This window comes from Artibeus jamaicensis, unplaced genomic scaffold (genome assembly GCF_021234435.1).
Source record: "Artibeus jamaicensis isolate MK-2021 breed Jamaican fruit bat unplaced genomic scaffold, CSHL_Jam_final contig_64, whole genome shotgun sequence".
Taxonomy (NCBI): domain Eukaryota; kingdom Metazoa; phylum Chordata; class Mammalia; order Chiroptera; family Phyllostomidae; genus Artibeus; species Artibeus jamaicensis.
Genome location: NW_026521911.1, coordinates 13,354,153 through 13,369,107, shown reverse-complemented (window position 1 = coordinate 13,369,107; position 14,955 = coordinate 13,354,153). Strand labels below are relative to the sequence as shown.

Genomic DNA, 14,955 nt, shown 5'->3' with positions numbered 1-14,955 from the left:
CCCAGAAGGGAGCTTTATTAGACACAATGAAAATGATGAAAGAACCATTAAAAATTATAGCCCTGTTCATAATAGTAGTTATTAACAGTTAGTTATTATTACAGTTGCAACTGATGTTTATCAAGTGCTTGTTAAATGTCAGGCATGGCACATTCGGCCTCACTTTGAGGCAAGGGAACGTCTCTGTTGGGAGGTTAAAATAATCAAAGCTCTGTACAAACACTAAGTGTATTATCCCCGACAAGCTCCAAACTCTGCCGTGATCACCGACATCATTTGCATTTCCCCCTCATCATGGCACAGGTGAGTGCCCAGAACGAACAAGACACCGGAATGGCTGCCACGCAGCCCTGTTCAGCCCCACTTAGACGCGTCCCGTGAGGGACCACCAGGCTCCTCCTCACTACAGCTGGGTCTTGGAGTGCCAGCTCTGCCCGGCCACGCGTGTCTCCCGGACGTTTCCCAGCCTCCCTCGTACTGTGTGCACGCCAGCTATGGCTTTGTGCTGCAGTTCTCTGTCCCCGCCGTCTAAGTATTCTGTTTGTATTTGCTCCCTTTGCTGTGGTCAGTGGCGGTGGCGGCTGTCCTGTGGCCGTGGGCAGAGCTGTTTGAAACTCCCTTTCATTAGAAAGAGTCACTTCCTGCTTGCAGTCACCTGAAAGCGATTGCCCTACTGGGCAGGGACACGGTTGCTAGGGCCTTTCTGTGTCACCCCCAGGGACAGCTGCACCCTCTTGCCCCACCCCACCTCCATGCTGAGACAGTGCAGCGCCACAGTTTCATGAACAGTGTCCATCGGTCACACAGGAACGTCTCCTCAATCTACTCAGTGATCACCTGCTGTTAGCAGAACAGGGCCCCTCCCCTGTAGGAGCTGACAGTCTGCTCTTCAAAGGCCTGACAAGTCATATTTCTGAAAAGGGTGCTTTTAGTTAAGACAGTTTTAGTTGAATCTGTTTTTCCTATGAGAAAGTAATATGTCTTAGGAGACTTCCATGCGCTAATGCACTTCACCCTGACAACTGTAACATAAGTACAGTGATTATCCCTCTGTTACAGACAAGGAAAGGGAGGCACACAGAGTTCAAGTAACTTGCTCAGGGTCGCTGGGCACGTGAGTGTTGACGTGAGGATGACCCCGGGCAATGTGACTGGGACCCCAGCACAGCATTCCCAGGGCCCAGCACCTCAGAAGTGACCACACATATGGGACATAGCTCTTCACTCTGCAGTATAACCTTCCCGGATGCGGATCTAGCCTCGGAGACCCTGCTCTCTCATCAGTCCATCTTCCGTTCCTCCCCAAAGAGAGCCCTTCCAAACCCGAAGCAGGCCGAGTCTCTGTCCTCACTTCAGACCTCTGCGTGGCTCCTCGGTGCTCACAGCACGAAGTCCACATTCCTTCACACAGCCCCTTGTAGAGCACTTCATCACCAGGCCTTCCTTTCCTTTTCAGCCTCGCTTTTTGCCTCACTTTACCATCTGTCTATCCAGGTACCATCTACCTGCCTCACACTCTTGCTCTCTCTTGCTCCTTCTTCTCTCCCACCTCCAAGAATTTGCATGTGCTGGTACCTTCATATTTGGTCCTTGCTCTTAAATTCTGGCACTACTTCTGGGAAGCCTCTCCGATACACGGAAAACTGGGCCCAGCCTCCTCTGTGTGTGTCTGTCCCTCTCCTTGCCTTCACCTCATTACAGTTGTTATAACTTTGTTAATTGCTCGCTGACACCGATCTCCAGTAGGCAAAAGACTCTATGGCTTCTGCACCATGGAGCCTCAGCCCCGAGCACAGAGGCTGGCACATCGTAGAGCTCAGCGAGCTTTTGACTGGATGGGAAGGAGATAGGAATGTGGGAATGAGGGAGCGTCTGCCAGACTCTGCGGTGAGGCCAACTCTTCTGCCCTGCCCATTCTGGGGCACGCAGTTCTCAGAGGGCACCATGGCTTTTCCGAGTTTAACTCTGACACAAGATCTTGTGGGAGTAGAATCGGAGCCACCACATTACAGCGGCTCTTGGCAAAGCTGGCTGAGCACCAGTGTCCCCGACTGGAGGATGGGCCTCTCAGGGGGGGCTGGCCCTCAGAAACAGCTCTGAATGAAAGACGAAGGATGGAAGCTGTGGGGGGTGCTGTTTCCAGGATGACGTGCTTAGGGCATTTATTCAGATAAAGCATAAGGCCCATCTGGGTGTCCCTCACTGGGGAGGAAGCCTTTCCCCAGTCTGGGACCAGGGCAGGAAAGGAGAGCTCAAGGAGCCCTGAATACAGAGAGACAATGTGGCCTAGCTGGGCACCCAGGACGTACCTAAGCACATGGGAGAGGCTGCAGGAAATGAGGGGCTCAGGGATCCCTGGGCAACAGGCTCAACCAGCCAAGGGGAGATCCCAGAGTCTGCTTTGCAAGCCTTTAGTTCATTCATCTCGGTCTTAGTGATTTTCCTTTCCAATTCAGAGAGCCTTGGGTTGTTTTAAGCCTCAGCCAGTCTCATAGCACAGAAAGGATGTGGCCTTGCCTGAGGCCAAGCATTGAGCTCTGAAGGGGCCATGTGGTGACAGGGACAACCGTGGGAGGCCACGCAGGGACCGGTCACCTATGAGGGGTGAGGGGAGTCTTCGGAGTAATGGGTTGGGCTTGTTCTGGGAAGGCAGAAACTGAGCTTATTCCTCTTGGTTCTCTCTCCCAGAAAATTGCCCAGGAGGTCTCTGAGCAGCACCTGTCCCAGGGGCGGCTGTACCCACCACTCAGCACCATCCGAGACGTGTCTCTGAGAATCGCCATTGAAGTAAGGAAAAGCCTGCCCCCTGAAATACTACGGGTAGTGAGGCCCATCAACTTGCTCGGTGACTTTAGGAGGGCTGAGGGGGTGGCAGCCGTGGCCACATCCTGAGCAACTCGGGCGGCACTGCCTACAACCCAGAGGCTCAGTGACCAACTCCTGCCCCCCCCCCCACACCCACTCAGGCCGGTTCCGGGAATGATCCTGACTTTCCCCTCAAACACCAGGCACAAAGGTCATCAAAGTCCACAGTTTTGTGGACCGGAATGTGGGTGGAATTTTTCTGAAATAAATCATAAGTGCCCATTTATACAGAAAGGTCAGCTTATATAGCATCGTGGAAAGAGCTCAAGCTGTGGGGTCCCAGCTCCGCCACTCAGTGGCTGAGTCACCTGGGGCCAGTCGGTTCACTTCCCCGAGTCTCAGTTTGCTCCTGTCCCAAAGGAGCCAGTAATTCCTCTCTCCCAGAGTTCTGGACAAGTTTAAAAGGGAACAGTGAGAAAGCTCCAGACTCAGTGCCTTTACGACCAGAGTAGATGCTCCTTCCTCTGCTTTCTCGCAGAATGACTGGGAGATGGGCTGCACAGGTCCAAGGAAAAATCCCCCTAGAGACCATGCAGAGGTGATAGGTTTTCAAAGAATCAGAACATGGTGCAATAAAGACTGGCCCGGCATTGATAACTGTTGAATCTGGATGATGAGTACATGAGGGCTATTATACTATTACTTCTCTAAGTATATATATTTTGCATTTTCTACAATGAGCTTTAAAAATAATTTTAGAAAATGCACTACACAACATGAATTGCTTCACATGAGTTGTCCAGTGAAGGATCCAGAACCAACCCTCAGGACCAACACTCCAGTTCGGAGTCTAGCTTCCCCTTGTCCAGTTCCTTCTTTAGGGGGATATTTGGATTAAAAATGCTTCTCTGAAGCCAAATCTAATACCCAGAGAACAACATCCAGGCTGTTCTTCCAATTCAACCCATGTGGAGGGGGAAGTATTAGGCACTGAACACTTTTGCCTGTTAACTAACTCTATCTTCATACCACTCTAGAGAAAGTTCTCATTACCCCCACTTTATAGATGAGGAAACCGAAGCTCCACAAGGATAATGTCACTACTAAGGACCCATAGGCAGCTACAAGCAGAGGCAAACTTTAGTCTGAGACCTCTTGCCCCCAGCCCAGTGTTTATGCCACTATGTCACAGCTTCCTATCTGGGCAGAAAGCTCAACATCCTTTCTCTCCAACCTTGATGGGCTGCAACTCCCGAGAGGCACACAGCTGGTTCTCTGGGGCATATTCTCTTCCAGAGACTCCCAAACAAGGGTCCTTAGGCAGGTTTCTCCTTAGATCCAGTTCCTCAGCCAAACATGTTTTTCCCTAGGTTCTTGACTTCGCGTACAAAAACAACCTGGCCTCCTACTACCCGGAGCCCAAGGACAAGGAGGCTTTTGTAAGATCCCTGGTCTACACTCCAGACTATGACTCCTTTACACTGGACAGCTACACTTGGCCCAAGGAAGCCATGAGTGTTCAGACGGTTTGACGCAGTCCCAGAGGCTGGTGGGGGGCTGGATGAAGCCCAGAGTAAAGTCACACTGACAATATAAATGGATTCCACAATGGCCATCCTTGTCACTGTGTTTTTCCTTTGAACTTTCCTGGTATGAGGGGAGATGCCCAGGCATACAGTGAATGAGAGCCTTGACCCTGGACGCCCTCATTCATTTTTCTATAACCCTCCTCTGACTTCCTTCTGAAGAATTTCCTTATCTATTAATTGCCACTATCAGCTAGCCCTCTTGGGAAATCTAGAATCCTGGCTAAAGCTCTGCCTTTCAGAGCTCAGGGTCTAGTGGAAGAGATGATATATGGACACAATTCATTTTGCCACAAAGCAGAAAGTGGTAAGTCCATGAAACAAGTGTAAATAAAGGTCAAGGGTCCTCAAAAAAGGGAGAGGGTACTTCCTAGGAGAACATTAAGAAAAGGCTTTAGGGGGAGGAGTGTTTGCAGTGAGTCCCAAGAGTGAAGGACAGGTAGGAGTCACTGGTGAATGAGGACTGTGAGGGCAGCCACTGGCCAGAACGTGTGGCCCACCCACCAGAGTTAAATCTCTGTAGGAGGGACACACACCCTTCAGGTCTCAGATGGGTGCGGGGACTGACTGGCTGGGGGCAGCTCACTAACTAGTCAGAAATAGCCACTGCCCTGTGGGTTGCTATTAGACATTCCTTTTTGGTTATTACAAAACAGAAAACGAGAGTGTGGGTGGGAAGGGTCAGCAAGCCAAGGAGAAAGGAGGAAGAGAAGTACTGAGGGGAAGAGCACCATGGAGAGTTCTGGGAAAGACTTGATTTCATTTTCTTGGCCTCGGAACACTCTTCCACCCTTCACTCTCTTAACTAATTCAGCAAACCAAGTAGTCTTCTTATAGAATGGTGCCAGTCTGTCCTATGTGCTTCCTAGATCAAATTCAACCATAGCCTTCACCTTCCTCAGGGGCATCAGAATTTACCATGGGCTGGTGGGGTGTAGGGAGGGTGCAAAATGAGCCCAGAGCCCCTGCAATCAAAGACCACTAAATTGCTAAAACCTACTGGGATGGAGCTTCCAACCTCTAACTTCATTGTAGAACAAAGGAAACAATAAATCTTGCTTAGAGATCCACCGCTGCCTACCCCTGCTGCCAGCTCAGCCTCAAGATCCCCACTGCCCACAATGAATATATTGGTCCTATATGGCCACCTTGCAGTGACAGGCTAGGTAGACTTAGATTCCTAGAAGATTAACTAGCAGAGACACCAGTCACCCCTTGCCCAGGTCTTATCCTTCTGATATCTGCTTCCTTGGTGCTAGTGCTCAGCTAAGAGGATCCTCAGAAAACATTCCTATTTTATCATCTTTGGGCTCATAGAGAATGAGAAACTTCAGAGGAGAGTTGCAAGACTGGAGTTGAAATCTGAACAACAGGGAACCTTTTATACTATCTTTTCTGCATCTCAATGTATAAAGGAGAGAAAAGAAAAATAGAGAATATTGATGAAACAAATCAGGTTCTTTGAAAAAAATCAACTAAATTAACAAACTTTAGCTATACAATCGAAGATAAAAAGAAGATTCAAATTATATTTTCTCTTCCAACCCCACTGAACATCTTTCTGGGATTAAATGCAGGTACTCGGGCCTGCACCCTTATACATGCTTGGTCTCCACCTAGAAACTCCTTCACTCTGCTTCCCTGCCCCTTACCAATTACATTTCAGTTCACCCCAGCTTTCTACCTGGAGACATCATTTATCCTTCGAGTTCCAATGCAATTGACTCCGTAAAGTCTTCTTGGACAGAATTAATTAAATTAGAAATCAACAACAGAAAAAATGAGATATTTCCAACTATTTGGTAATTAAAGATTACATTTTAAATAACCCATGGTTCAAAGAAGAATTCACAAAGTAAATTATATATATACTGAATTGAATGAAAAATATCTGAATTAATGAGTTGTAATTAAAGAAGTGCTTACAGGGGAAATTTTATATTGCCTATATAAGGAGGAAAAAAGGAAGGTCTCAAAGCGATAACACAAACTTTCTCAAAAACCCTTTAAAAAAGAAAAGCAAACAGAATCCCAAGGAAGCAAAGCTAGAGCAGAAATCAGCAGGCTCATAACAGGTAAAGAAATTGAATTAGTAATTAAAAATCCTCCCACCAAGAAAAGCTCAAGCCAGATTGGTGAATTTTATCAAATATTTAAAGTAGAAATAATACCAATCCTTCATAAGCTTTTATGAAATAGAGGAGGAAGCAGTTCCCAAATTGTTCTATGATACTGGTTTTACCCAATCAGAACCAGATAAAGACAACACAAGGAAACTGCAGACCAATATCCATGAATATAGAGGCCAAATCTTGAACAAAATATTAGCAAACCAAATGCATCAACATAAAATAATCACACACAATGAACAAGTGGGATCGATCCCAGGAATGCAGTTGTTTTAATGTCCAAAAATTGATCAGCATCGTATATGATATTAATAGAGTGGAAAAAAGCCATAAGATCATGTCTATGGATGTAGAAAAAGCATTTGAAAAAATACAACACCTGTTTATGATAAAATTTTTAAAAAACTAAGAACAGAAGAGAAATTCTCACCTGATGAAGAACCAGAGTCTAATATCACAATTAATGGTGAAAGAATGAATACTTTCTCCCTAAGAACTGGAACAAGGCAAGCATGTTGTTTTTACCACTTCTGGTCAATGTGGAGAGTCTATCCAGTTTAATAAAGTAAAAAAAAAAAAAAAGGCATCCAGATTAGAAAGGAAGAGTAAAACTGCCTTTATTCGCAGATGACATAATCCTGTATGTAGAAAATGCCAAAGAATAGAACAGTACCTGCCTCCCTGTCCTAATCTCTCCCACTCCTTTCTCCTCCCCCTCCAATAAATGAGTTTAGAAAGGAATGCAAGGTCAATATACAAAGGTCAACTGAATTTCTATGCGCTAGCAGCAAACAGTCTAGAAATAAAATTAAGAAAACTATTCTATTCATAATAGTGTCCCAAAATACTCAGAAATTTAAGAAGTTCAAGTCATACACTGAAAACTATAAAACACTGCTGATAGAACTAAAAGATCTAAATAAATGGGGAATGTTCCATACTCATGGACTTGAAGACTCAACATTGTCAACAATGTTGACAATGGCTGCAATTCTCTCCCACTTATCTATAAATTCAGCACCACAACTACCAAACTCCCTGCAGACGTTTTTTGTAGAAATTGATAGGCTGATACTAAAGTTTATATTGAAAGGGCCAGAATTGCCAATTTTTTTAAAAGAACAAAGCACATTACCCAATTTTAAAACCTACTATAAAATCTATAATGATCAATACAGTGTGCTCATGTATAGATAAATGGAACAAAATTGACAATTCACAAATAAGTCCTTTTATTTACAGTAAACTGATTTCTCAACAAAGATAACAAAATAAATCAATGAGGTAAAGGGTGGTCTTTTGAACAAATGAAGCTGAGACAACTGGATATCGACGTTTTAAAAAAAAAAAAAAACCCTGATTGGTTGTGGCTCAGTGAATTGAGTCCCCGCCTGCGAACTGCAAGGTCTCCAGTTTGATTTCTGCCTTGGTTACAGGCTGGGTCCCCAAGTGGGGGTTGCAAGAGGCAACTGGTTGGTGTGTTACTCGTACATCGACGTTTCTTTCCCCCTTTCTCCCTTTCTCCCTCCCTTCCCTTTGACTAAAATTAAATAAATAGGAGGACTTCTGATAAATGACAGCAAAGGTAAACTCAGCTTGCCTCCTCGCACAACCACATCAAAATTACAACTAAACTATAGAACCACCATCACTCAAAACCATCAGAAATAGAGTTAAATGAAAGTCTGACAACTACAGAATTTAAAAAACCACATCCATCCATGCTGGTAAGAGAGGTGGAGACACGGAACAGGCTGACTCCACATCCATGAGTGGAGGATAAAATCAGGAGGGATATTTTGGGAGCAAGGAGTCCCAGCCCCACACCAGGCTCCTAGCCCAGGGCTCCCATGCCAGATAGATAAGTTCCCATCACTTCTGGCTATGAAAACTAGTGGAAATTGAGTTGGTGGAAGAAACTGTTCGAGTTCCAAGCAGTTTCCCTTTAAGAACCCACACACAGACTTACTCAGATTCACTTCCTCTGAGCTCTAGCACTGGGGTAGCAGCTTAAAAGGCACCAGTGGCACTCAGGGAGGAACTGAACTGTGTGGTATCAAGGCAAGAGCCGGAGGACAGTTTTGTCTCAGACAGAAAGGTGAGCAGAGGCCATTATCCCTATTCTGAAACTTCCCCCAACAGAGCCACAGAGGTGGCAGACAGGTACCATATCTGAGACTGCATCAACCTGGCTAACAGTTTGCCCTGCCTTAGAAATCCCCGGACACTCTGTCCCACCCAACTTATGGGCCCACCCAAACTGTTAATTGTAACTTTTCCATATGAATGGCTGGTCTTGACTCATGATGTACAACCTCCTAAATCCTATCAAACAAGCAACAGCTGGCCTCAGAAAGCCCCCAGCACCCGCAATTCTTGCTAAGTGGCCTTAGGCCCAGCATTAGCAGCACCCAATTTAGATTCACATCTTGTCTTCACCTGGGAATTTCCAAGCCCAGAACTAGTAGCAGCCAACTCAGACTGCTTTATAGTACATGCAGGGTGGCCATAGGCAGAATATAGGTGAGGCTGACCTTGGCCTATACCACCCAGAAAACCCCAGAGCCTGTGCTCCTACCTGGTGGACAGCTACAGACCACATTGGAGCACCACCACCCTGCCCCCACATAGCTGATCCTCCACAGAGGACAGAAGTTAGTGGTCTGTGATCAACAGCCAGTCCTTGCAGCTGACTAGCCTAGGTACCTCCCTCCCATTGAGTACTAAGAGCAATCAAGGCTCAACTACAAGAGGAGAGTGTACTCAGCCCACCCAAAGGACACATCTCAAGTACCCAGCTTGGGTGATAGGAGAGGCTATGACACTGGACCCTACAGGACACCTATTATATTAGGCCACATCACCAAGACAAGGAGTCATAGCAGCTCTACCTAATACACAGAAACAAACGCAGGGAGACTGCCAAAGTGAGGAGACAAAGAAACATGGCTCAGGTGAAACAACAGATCAAAACTCCAGAAAAAGAACTAAACAAATGGAGATAAGCAATCTATCAGATGCAGAGTTCAAAACACTTGTAAGGATGCTCAAAGAACTTAGTTAGGACTTCAACAGCATTTAAAAAAATCCAGTCAGAAATGAAGAATACACTAATTGAAATAAACAACAATTTACAGGGAATCAACAGTAGACTGGATGAAGTCAAGGATCAAATCAATGATTGGGAACATAAGCAAGCAAAATACATCCAATTAGAACAAGAAGAAGAAAAAAGAATTTAAAAAAATGAGCATTGTGTAAACAGCCTCTGAAACAACTTCAAACATTCCAACATTCACATATAGGGGTGCCAGAAGGAGAATAGAAAGAACAAGAAATTGGAAATCTATTTGAAACAATAATAAAAGAAAATATATGTAATTTGGTGAAGGAAATAGACATGCAAGTCCAGGAAGCACAGAGTCCCAAACAATGTGAATGCAAAGAGGCCCACTCCAAGACACATCATAATTAAAACCCCAAAGGTTAAAGATAAAGAGAGAATCTTAAATACTGCAAAAGAAAGCAGTTAATTACCTACAGGGGAATTCCCATAAGACTGTCAGCCAATTTCTGGAAAAAAATTTTGCAGGCTAGGAGAGATTGGCAAGAAATATTCAGAGTCATGAAAAGCAGGGTTCTACAGCCAAGATTTCTCTACCCAGCAAACATATCTTTTACAATAGAAGATCAGAGAAAGAGTTTCCCAAAAAAGAAAAAACTAAGAAGTTTATTATCACCAAACCATTATTATATGAAATGTTGAAGGGACTTATCTAAGAAAAAGAAGATCAAAACTATGAACAATAAAGTGGCAACAAATATATACCTGTCAAAAATAAATCTAAAAAACAAACCAAGCAAGCAAGAAGAACAGAGACAGAATAATGGATACAGAGAATGTTTTGATGGATGCCAGATAAGAGGGGCTGTGGGGGAATGGAAGTACAAATGGTAGTTACAGCATAGCCATGAGGCTGTAAAGTAGAATTTAAGAAAAGGAGTAGCCAAATAACTTATACGCATGAGCCATGGACATGAACAACGGTGTGGGGATTGGCTGAGGGAGTTGAAGATGCTGGGTAGAAGGGAAATAAGGGGGAATAATCAGGACAACTGTAAGAGCATAATCAATAAAATATAAATAAGTAAGTAAATAAATAAATATTTGAAGAAAAAGAATTCAGATATATACCTTATGCTATACACAAAAATGAACTCAAAATGAATCACTGGCCTAAATGTAAGAGCTAAAACCATAAAATTTCAAAGAAAATATAGCAGAAAAATCTTTGTGACTGATAGAGGAAAGGTCTTAAATACAATTTACAAACATGGCTCATGAAAGAAAAAACTGATAAACTTTATTTTTATTTCAGAAATTTAAAAATGTTTACTTTGAAATGCACCATTAAGAGGAGGAAAAGACAAGCAATAGACTGGGAGAAAATATTTGCAAATTATATATCTGAAAATCCAACTGCAATATTGGGAAAAATATTTGAATTGACATGTTAATTAAAAAGATATGTGAATGGCTAAAAAGCACTGGAGAAGATGCTTAACATCATTAGTCATATGAAAATTAAAACCACAATGAAATCTCACTTCATATTCACAAGAATAGCTATAATTTTTTTAAGATAGAAAATAAGTTGGTAATGATTGAAACCTCCATAGCTAGCAGGACTTTGTCTGCTAAACACAATGAGATAAAGGGGGATTTCCATTTGTTTTTTTAAGCCTGCAGCCTAACTCCCCAGCCGCTCACATAGCCCCAGAACTCAGCAACTGTCATTTAGAACAGTGGATGCTGTGACTGCACCACCCAGGTCCGTCTTCAGGTCTGAAACACTCATAACACCAGCTGCCAGTATTAGCAGCTGTAGACTCACAGGTGCATCCTCCCTCACTGGGAATTGCACTTGACTAAAGAAAGATGATTCATCCAAGCTTACACCCCCATCCCCAGGGGCAGCCTACATGCAATGACTAGTTGGTCTGAGTCCAAAGAACCAACTTCCTCACCTCAATTGGGGGCATCTCTAAAAAGCCATCCCAGTTTCAGAGCTTCCTGCAAGACTGGCTGAGGACACAGTTGCAACTACATGGGTCACCACTCAACTTCTGCCACATCTTGGTTCTCTTACTCCCACACAGGTGGTGTTGAGATGACTCCCCAGTAAACCTCCAAATGCAAATCTCAGATTCAGTATCTGTTTTCTGGGGAACTCACAACTTGCAACGTATGGAGGAAACCAGCCAAGCTTCTCAATTGTCCAATCTGTTGCACCTCCCCCACACCAGCACCAAAAAAGCCTTGCTGGGTTTCTCTTTCCCTCAGAAAGACCCTCTGCATGGACCGAGCCTGATCCTTAGTCCAAGTCCAGAATCCATAAATGCTGCCAGCAAACAAAACGCCCACTTACCTCAAGGGAGCTCCATCCTCCCCGGAGTTCCTATTCACCTAGCCCTGTGGCTTTCACAGCTCTCACATGTCTTTAAACATATGGCTTTTTAAAATTTATCTATAATTTTCCGGCTGTTGCAAGGTGGGTATTGGGCTTCCTTGACCTACTACATCCTATCTAGAAATGGAATTCTCTAAATCTTAAAACTTCCAAATGTATGGATATTAACTTTCTTCCTAACTTAATTATAGTCAGAAAATGTCATTGTATTATTCAAATAGTTTAAAATTTGCTGAAATTTTTATGGTTGTCTATGTAGTCAAATTCAATAAAATATTTCATGTACTCTTGAAAAGAACATGGACCCTCACTGGCAAGTGCAATGCCCCTTATGTGTTCATGTGTTAATTGTTTTGTTCAAATTTATACTCTTACTGATTTCTGAAAGAAGAGTAAAATTCCCCACTGCTATGGTAAACTTGTCAATTTTCCTTGCAGCCTGCTCCATAGTTGCTTTATGTATTTTGAACTACTGTTGTTCAATGTATAAAGTTTAGAATTGCTGTAACTTCCTGGTGAATTAAAACCTTAATGATTATTTTATCTTCAGTAATGCCTTTGCTTCTACTTTTATTAATATCAATACTTCTATACCATCTTACTTAGATTAAATCTCTCTCCTGCATTTCATTATTTATTTAGATGTTTAATGCTTTAGTACCAGCTGGTGAATGGTGAACACTGACAAATTCATTCTCTGGCAGAACTATATCCCCAGGCTACGGTTAAACTAACATTAAATGTCACCATTTTATCAGTTGCATAATAAAACAAAGTAGTGATTATCCAAATATTACATTACACAGTTCAAAAAGCCTGTAAAATATCTGACCAATTTACTGGTAGAAAACTACTTTTTTGGTTGGAAGACAAGAAAAAATATCACATTTCAAAAAATAATAGTTAATAAACAACTTCTAGCAGGCATGGCAAAAAACTAAAAGGCTTTCAAAAATGTTATAATTAAAATTGTTTTAACTGCAAAGCATCTCTACCTTTAAAAACATTTACTAAATAAAAGGATTTATTTTACACATCCTGCCCAAGACCAAAGCAACATTTTACTAGAAATATTCCCCAGCCTCCCCCATCCTGTCCTCAGACCTTCCCCTCCGAGCTGCATGCAAAGCACAAACATTGAGGCTTTTTTGTCCTCACACACATGTGCTACTGTACAATGTGTGTTTTACATGAACTTTCAACCAGAGATTGGCGATTTTTTCAAATCTCAAAGGTTTCCATAGCAGCCCAAAATGAGAGTTATAGTAAGACATTAAATAATCACCATAAGCCTTGGCAAGAATTCAGTGAAACCAGTCTGATGTACACTGGTACACACGTGGGGTGGTAACCATGAAGGAGCAGACATATAATTACATAGGCACTACTTACAATGTTTGAAGTGAGTGAAGGAATAAACCACATACAGTTTACAGCGCTGTCCATAATTCTAAGAATTTTAATTCTGAATGATACTAAAAATATACAAGTATTGTATTGGGTACTTTGGCACCTAATTCCTCTATTTCTTATGTATTGTTTCTGGCATGGGAATAGTAAGCCAAACACTGACATTGCAATTCTGTCAGATTTGTGGCTTTTCAGTATTCCGGTGGAAGTTTCATTAGAATCGACATTGCTTAAGCCTGCATGTTGGCTGACATGTACAATAAATTAAGGACTGTCTCGTGTTCTACTTCCAAGGCAGCAGCAGCAGGCAGCCTCGGTTTATTGAATGCAGCAGTTATTTCTATGACCTCTGCGGTCTTTGAAGCATAGTCGCATTTTAGAGTGGTATTTCTCCAAATACGAAAGTTGCTTGCTGTTAAAAGCTCCGCGCCTCCTTTGCCTTATAAACTGTACTGCATCTTCATTTTTCATTCCACTTTCAATTAATGCGAGGGCAACAAGCACTGGAGTTCTCCCCAGACCTGCAGCACAGTGAACGGCAATGCAACAACCGGGTTCTTCACGAAACTGAATGTTTACGAGACTTAGCCAGTCATCCACAATCTGGTTAGATGGTGATGAACCATCATCAAAAGGCCAGTCTAGAACCTGGATGCCTTCTTTCTCCACAAGAGCAGTATCATAAGTCGCTTCACATACTCTTACCATTGTGGTAACGCCATGTTTCTTAAGTTCCTCTACAAATCTGTTTAATGTTGCACTGGTTGGGTTGTGCGTGATAAGAAATCTCATGTTCCTGTAGGTGACTTCCACAGGAGCTGGGCAGTTCATTGGAGCCATGTTAATTAACACTCAGTAGGGTTATGAAAAAAATTATAGAGTTTTTGAATACAGAAATGATGTGAAGGAACTGAAGTCTATTCCAATATACTCCACTAAAAACTCTTAACGCTTTGTATATGACACTCGGAGTAATCGGAAATGGAAGGAACCTCCTCACGAGAAGCAATTCTTCACTCCAATAACGCTAAACCAATGGAAAGGGAGTGCACAGAGATTTACCCATCCAGGTCAGAATCTTGAAAAAGCTCTGATGACTTCAATTCTACACGTTTGTGTCCAGGATAACCGCTCTTACCGGCGCTTCTCCGTGGAGCAGCAATAAATTTCTTCAGTTCATCTGCCTTCATAAAAGTTGTGCTGCGCCTGGCAGTAATCTCTGGGGCCTTTCAGAAACTCCATAAATGCGTGACCGAGAACACGACAGAAAGGAACTTGTGTACTCATTAAAGATTGTGGCCTAATCATACAGGCCAGCCGGCAGTGGCGGCAGCTGCTGAGCAAAGGGCAGCGCTGGTCTTCGCGGAGACGTGCAGATGCCCCAGTGGCACCGACACTCGACTGCACCTTGCGCCAGCCTCGAAGGAGCCAATGCGCATGTGCTGGGGCTTTCTTGCGTCACAAGCCCTCCCTTTCATAATCGGTGACGTGTGTGTCTCCTCACCAATCGCAGAGGGGTGGGCCAAGAACCTGAGAGTAAGGGCTTGAGACCCC

General features: G+C 43.5%; 2 protein-coding genes across 6 annotated transcripts in view; one reads left to right on the top strand and one right to left on the bottom strand.

Moving 5' to 3' along the window:
* ME3 (malic enzyme 3) overlaps window positions 1-4,418 on the top strand; it is a 180,410-nt gene extending 175,992 nt beyond the window's left edge. For all 3 annotated transcript variants that reach the window (XM_037142819.2, XM_053670798.1, XM_053670799.1), the window contains exons 14-15: window positions 2,689-2,787; window positions 4,176-4,418. In XM_037142819.2, the coding sequence (XP_036998714.2) occupies window positions 2,689-2,787; window positions 4,176-4,337 (261 nt within the window). In that variant the 3' untranslated portion in view covers window positions 4,338-4,418. The remainder of the gene's footprint in view (window positions 1-2,688; window positions 2,788-4,175) is intronic.
* A 9,301-nt stretch (window positions 4,419-13,719) lies between these two features.
* LOC119047395 (protein tyrosine phosphatase type IVA 1-like) lies at window positions 13,720-14,311 on the bottom strand. Of its 3 annotated transcripts, none has more exons than XM_037142837.2 (2): window positions 13,906-14,311; window positions 13,720-13,848 (listed from the first exon to the last, which is right to left on the bottom strand). In XM_037142837.2, exons 1-2 carry the CDS (start codon window positions 14,239-14,241, stop codon window positions 13,720-13,722), a joined length of 465 nt encoding a protein of 154 aa, XP_036998732.2. In that variant the 5' UTR covers window positions 14,242-14,311. The 3 variants fall into 3 exon arrangements, with proteins under 3 accessions (XP_036998732.2, XP_036998733.2, XP_036998731.2); XM_037142838.2 differs by having other exon boundaries at window positions 13,720-14,049; window positions 14,143-14,311; XM_037142836.2 differs by having other exon boundaries at window positions 13,720-14,311.
* Window positions 14,312-14,955: the final 644 nt, after the last annotated feature.

Excerpts from the sequence above, each read along its gene's own strand:
- LOC119047395 (XM_037142836.2), bottom strand. The coding sequence starts at position 14,241 with ATGGCTCCAATGAACTGCCCAGCTCCTGTGGAAGTCACCTACAGGAAC.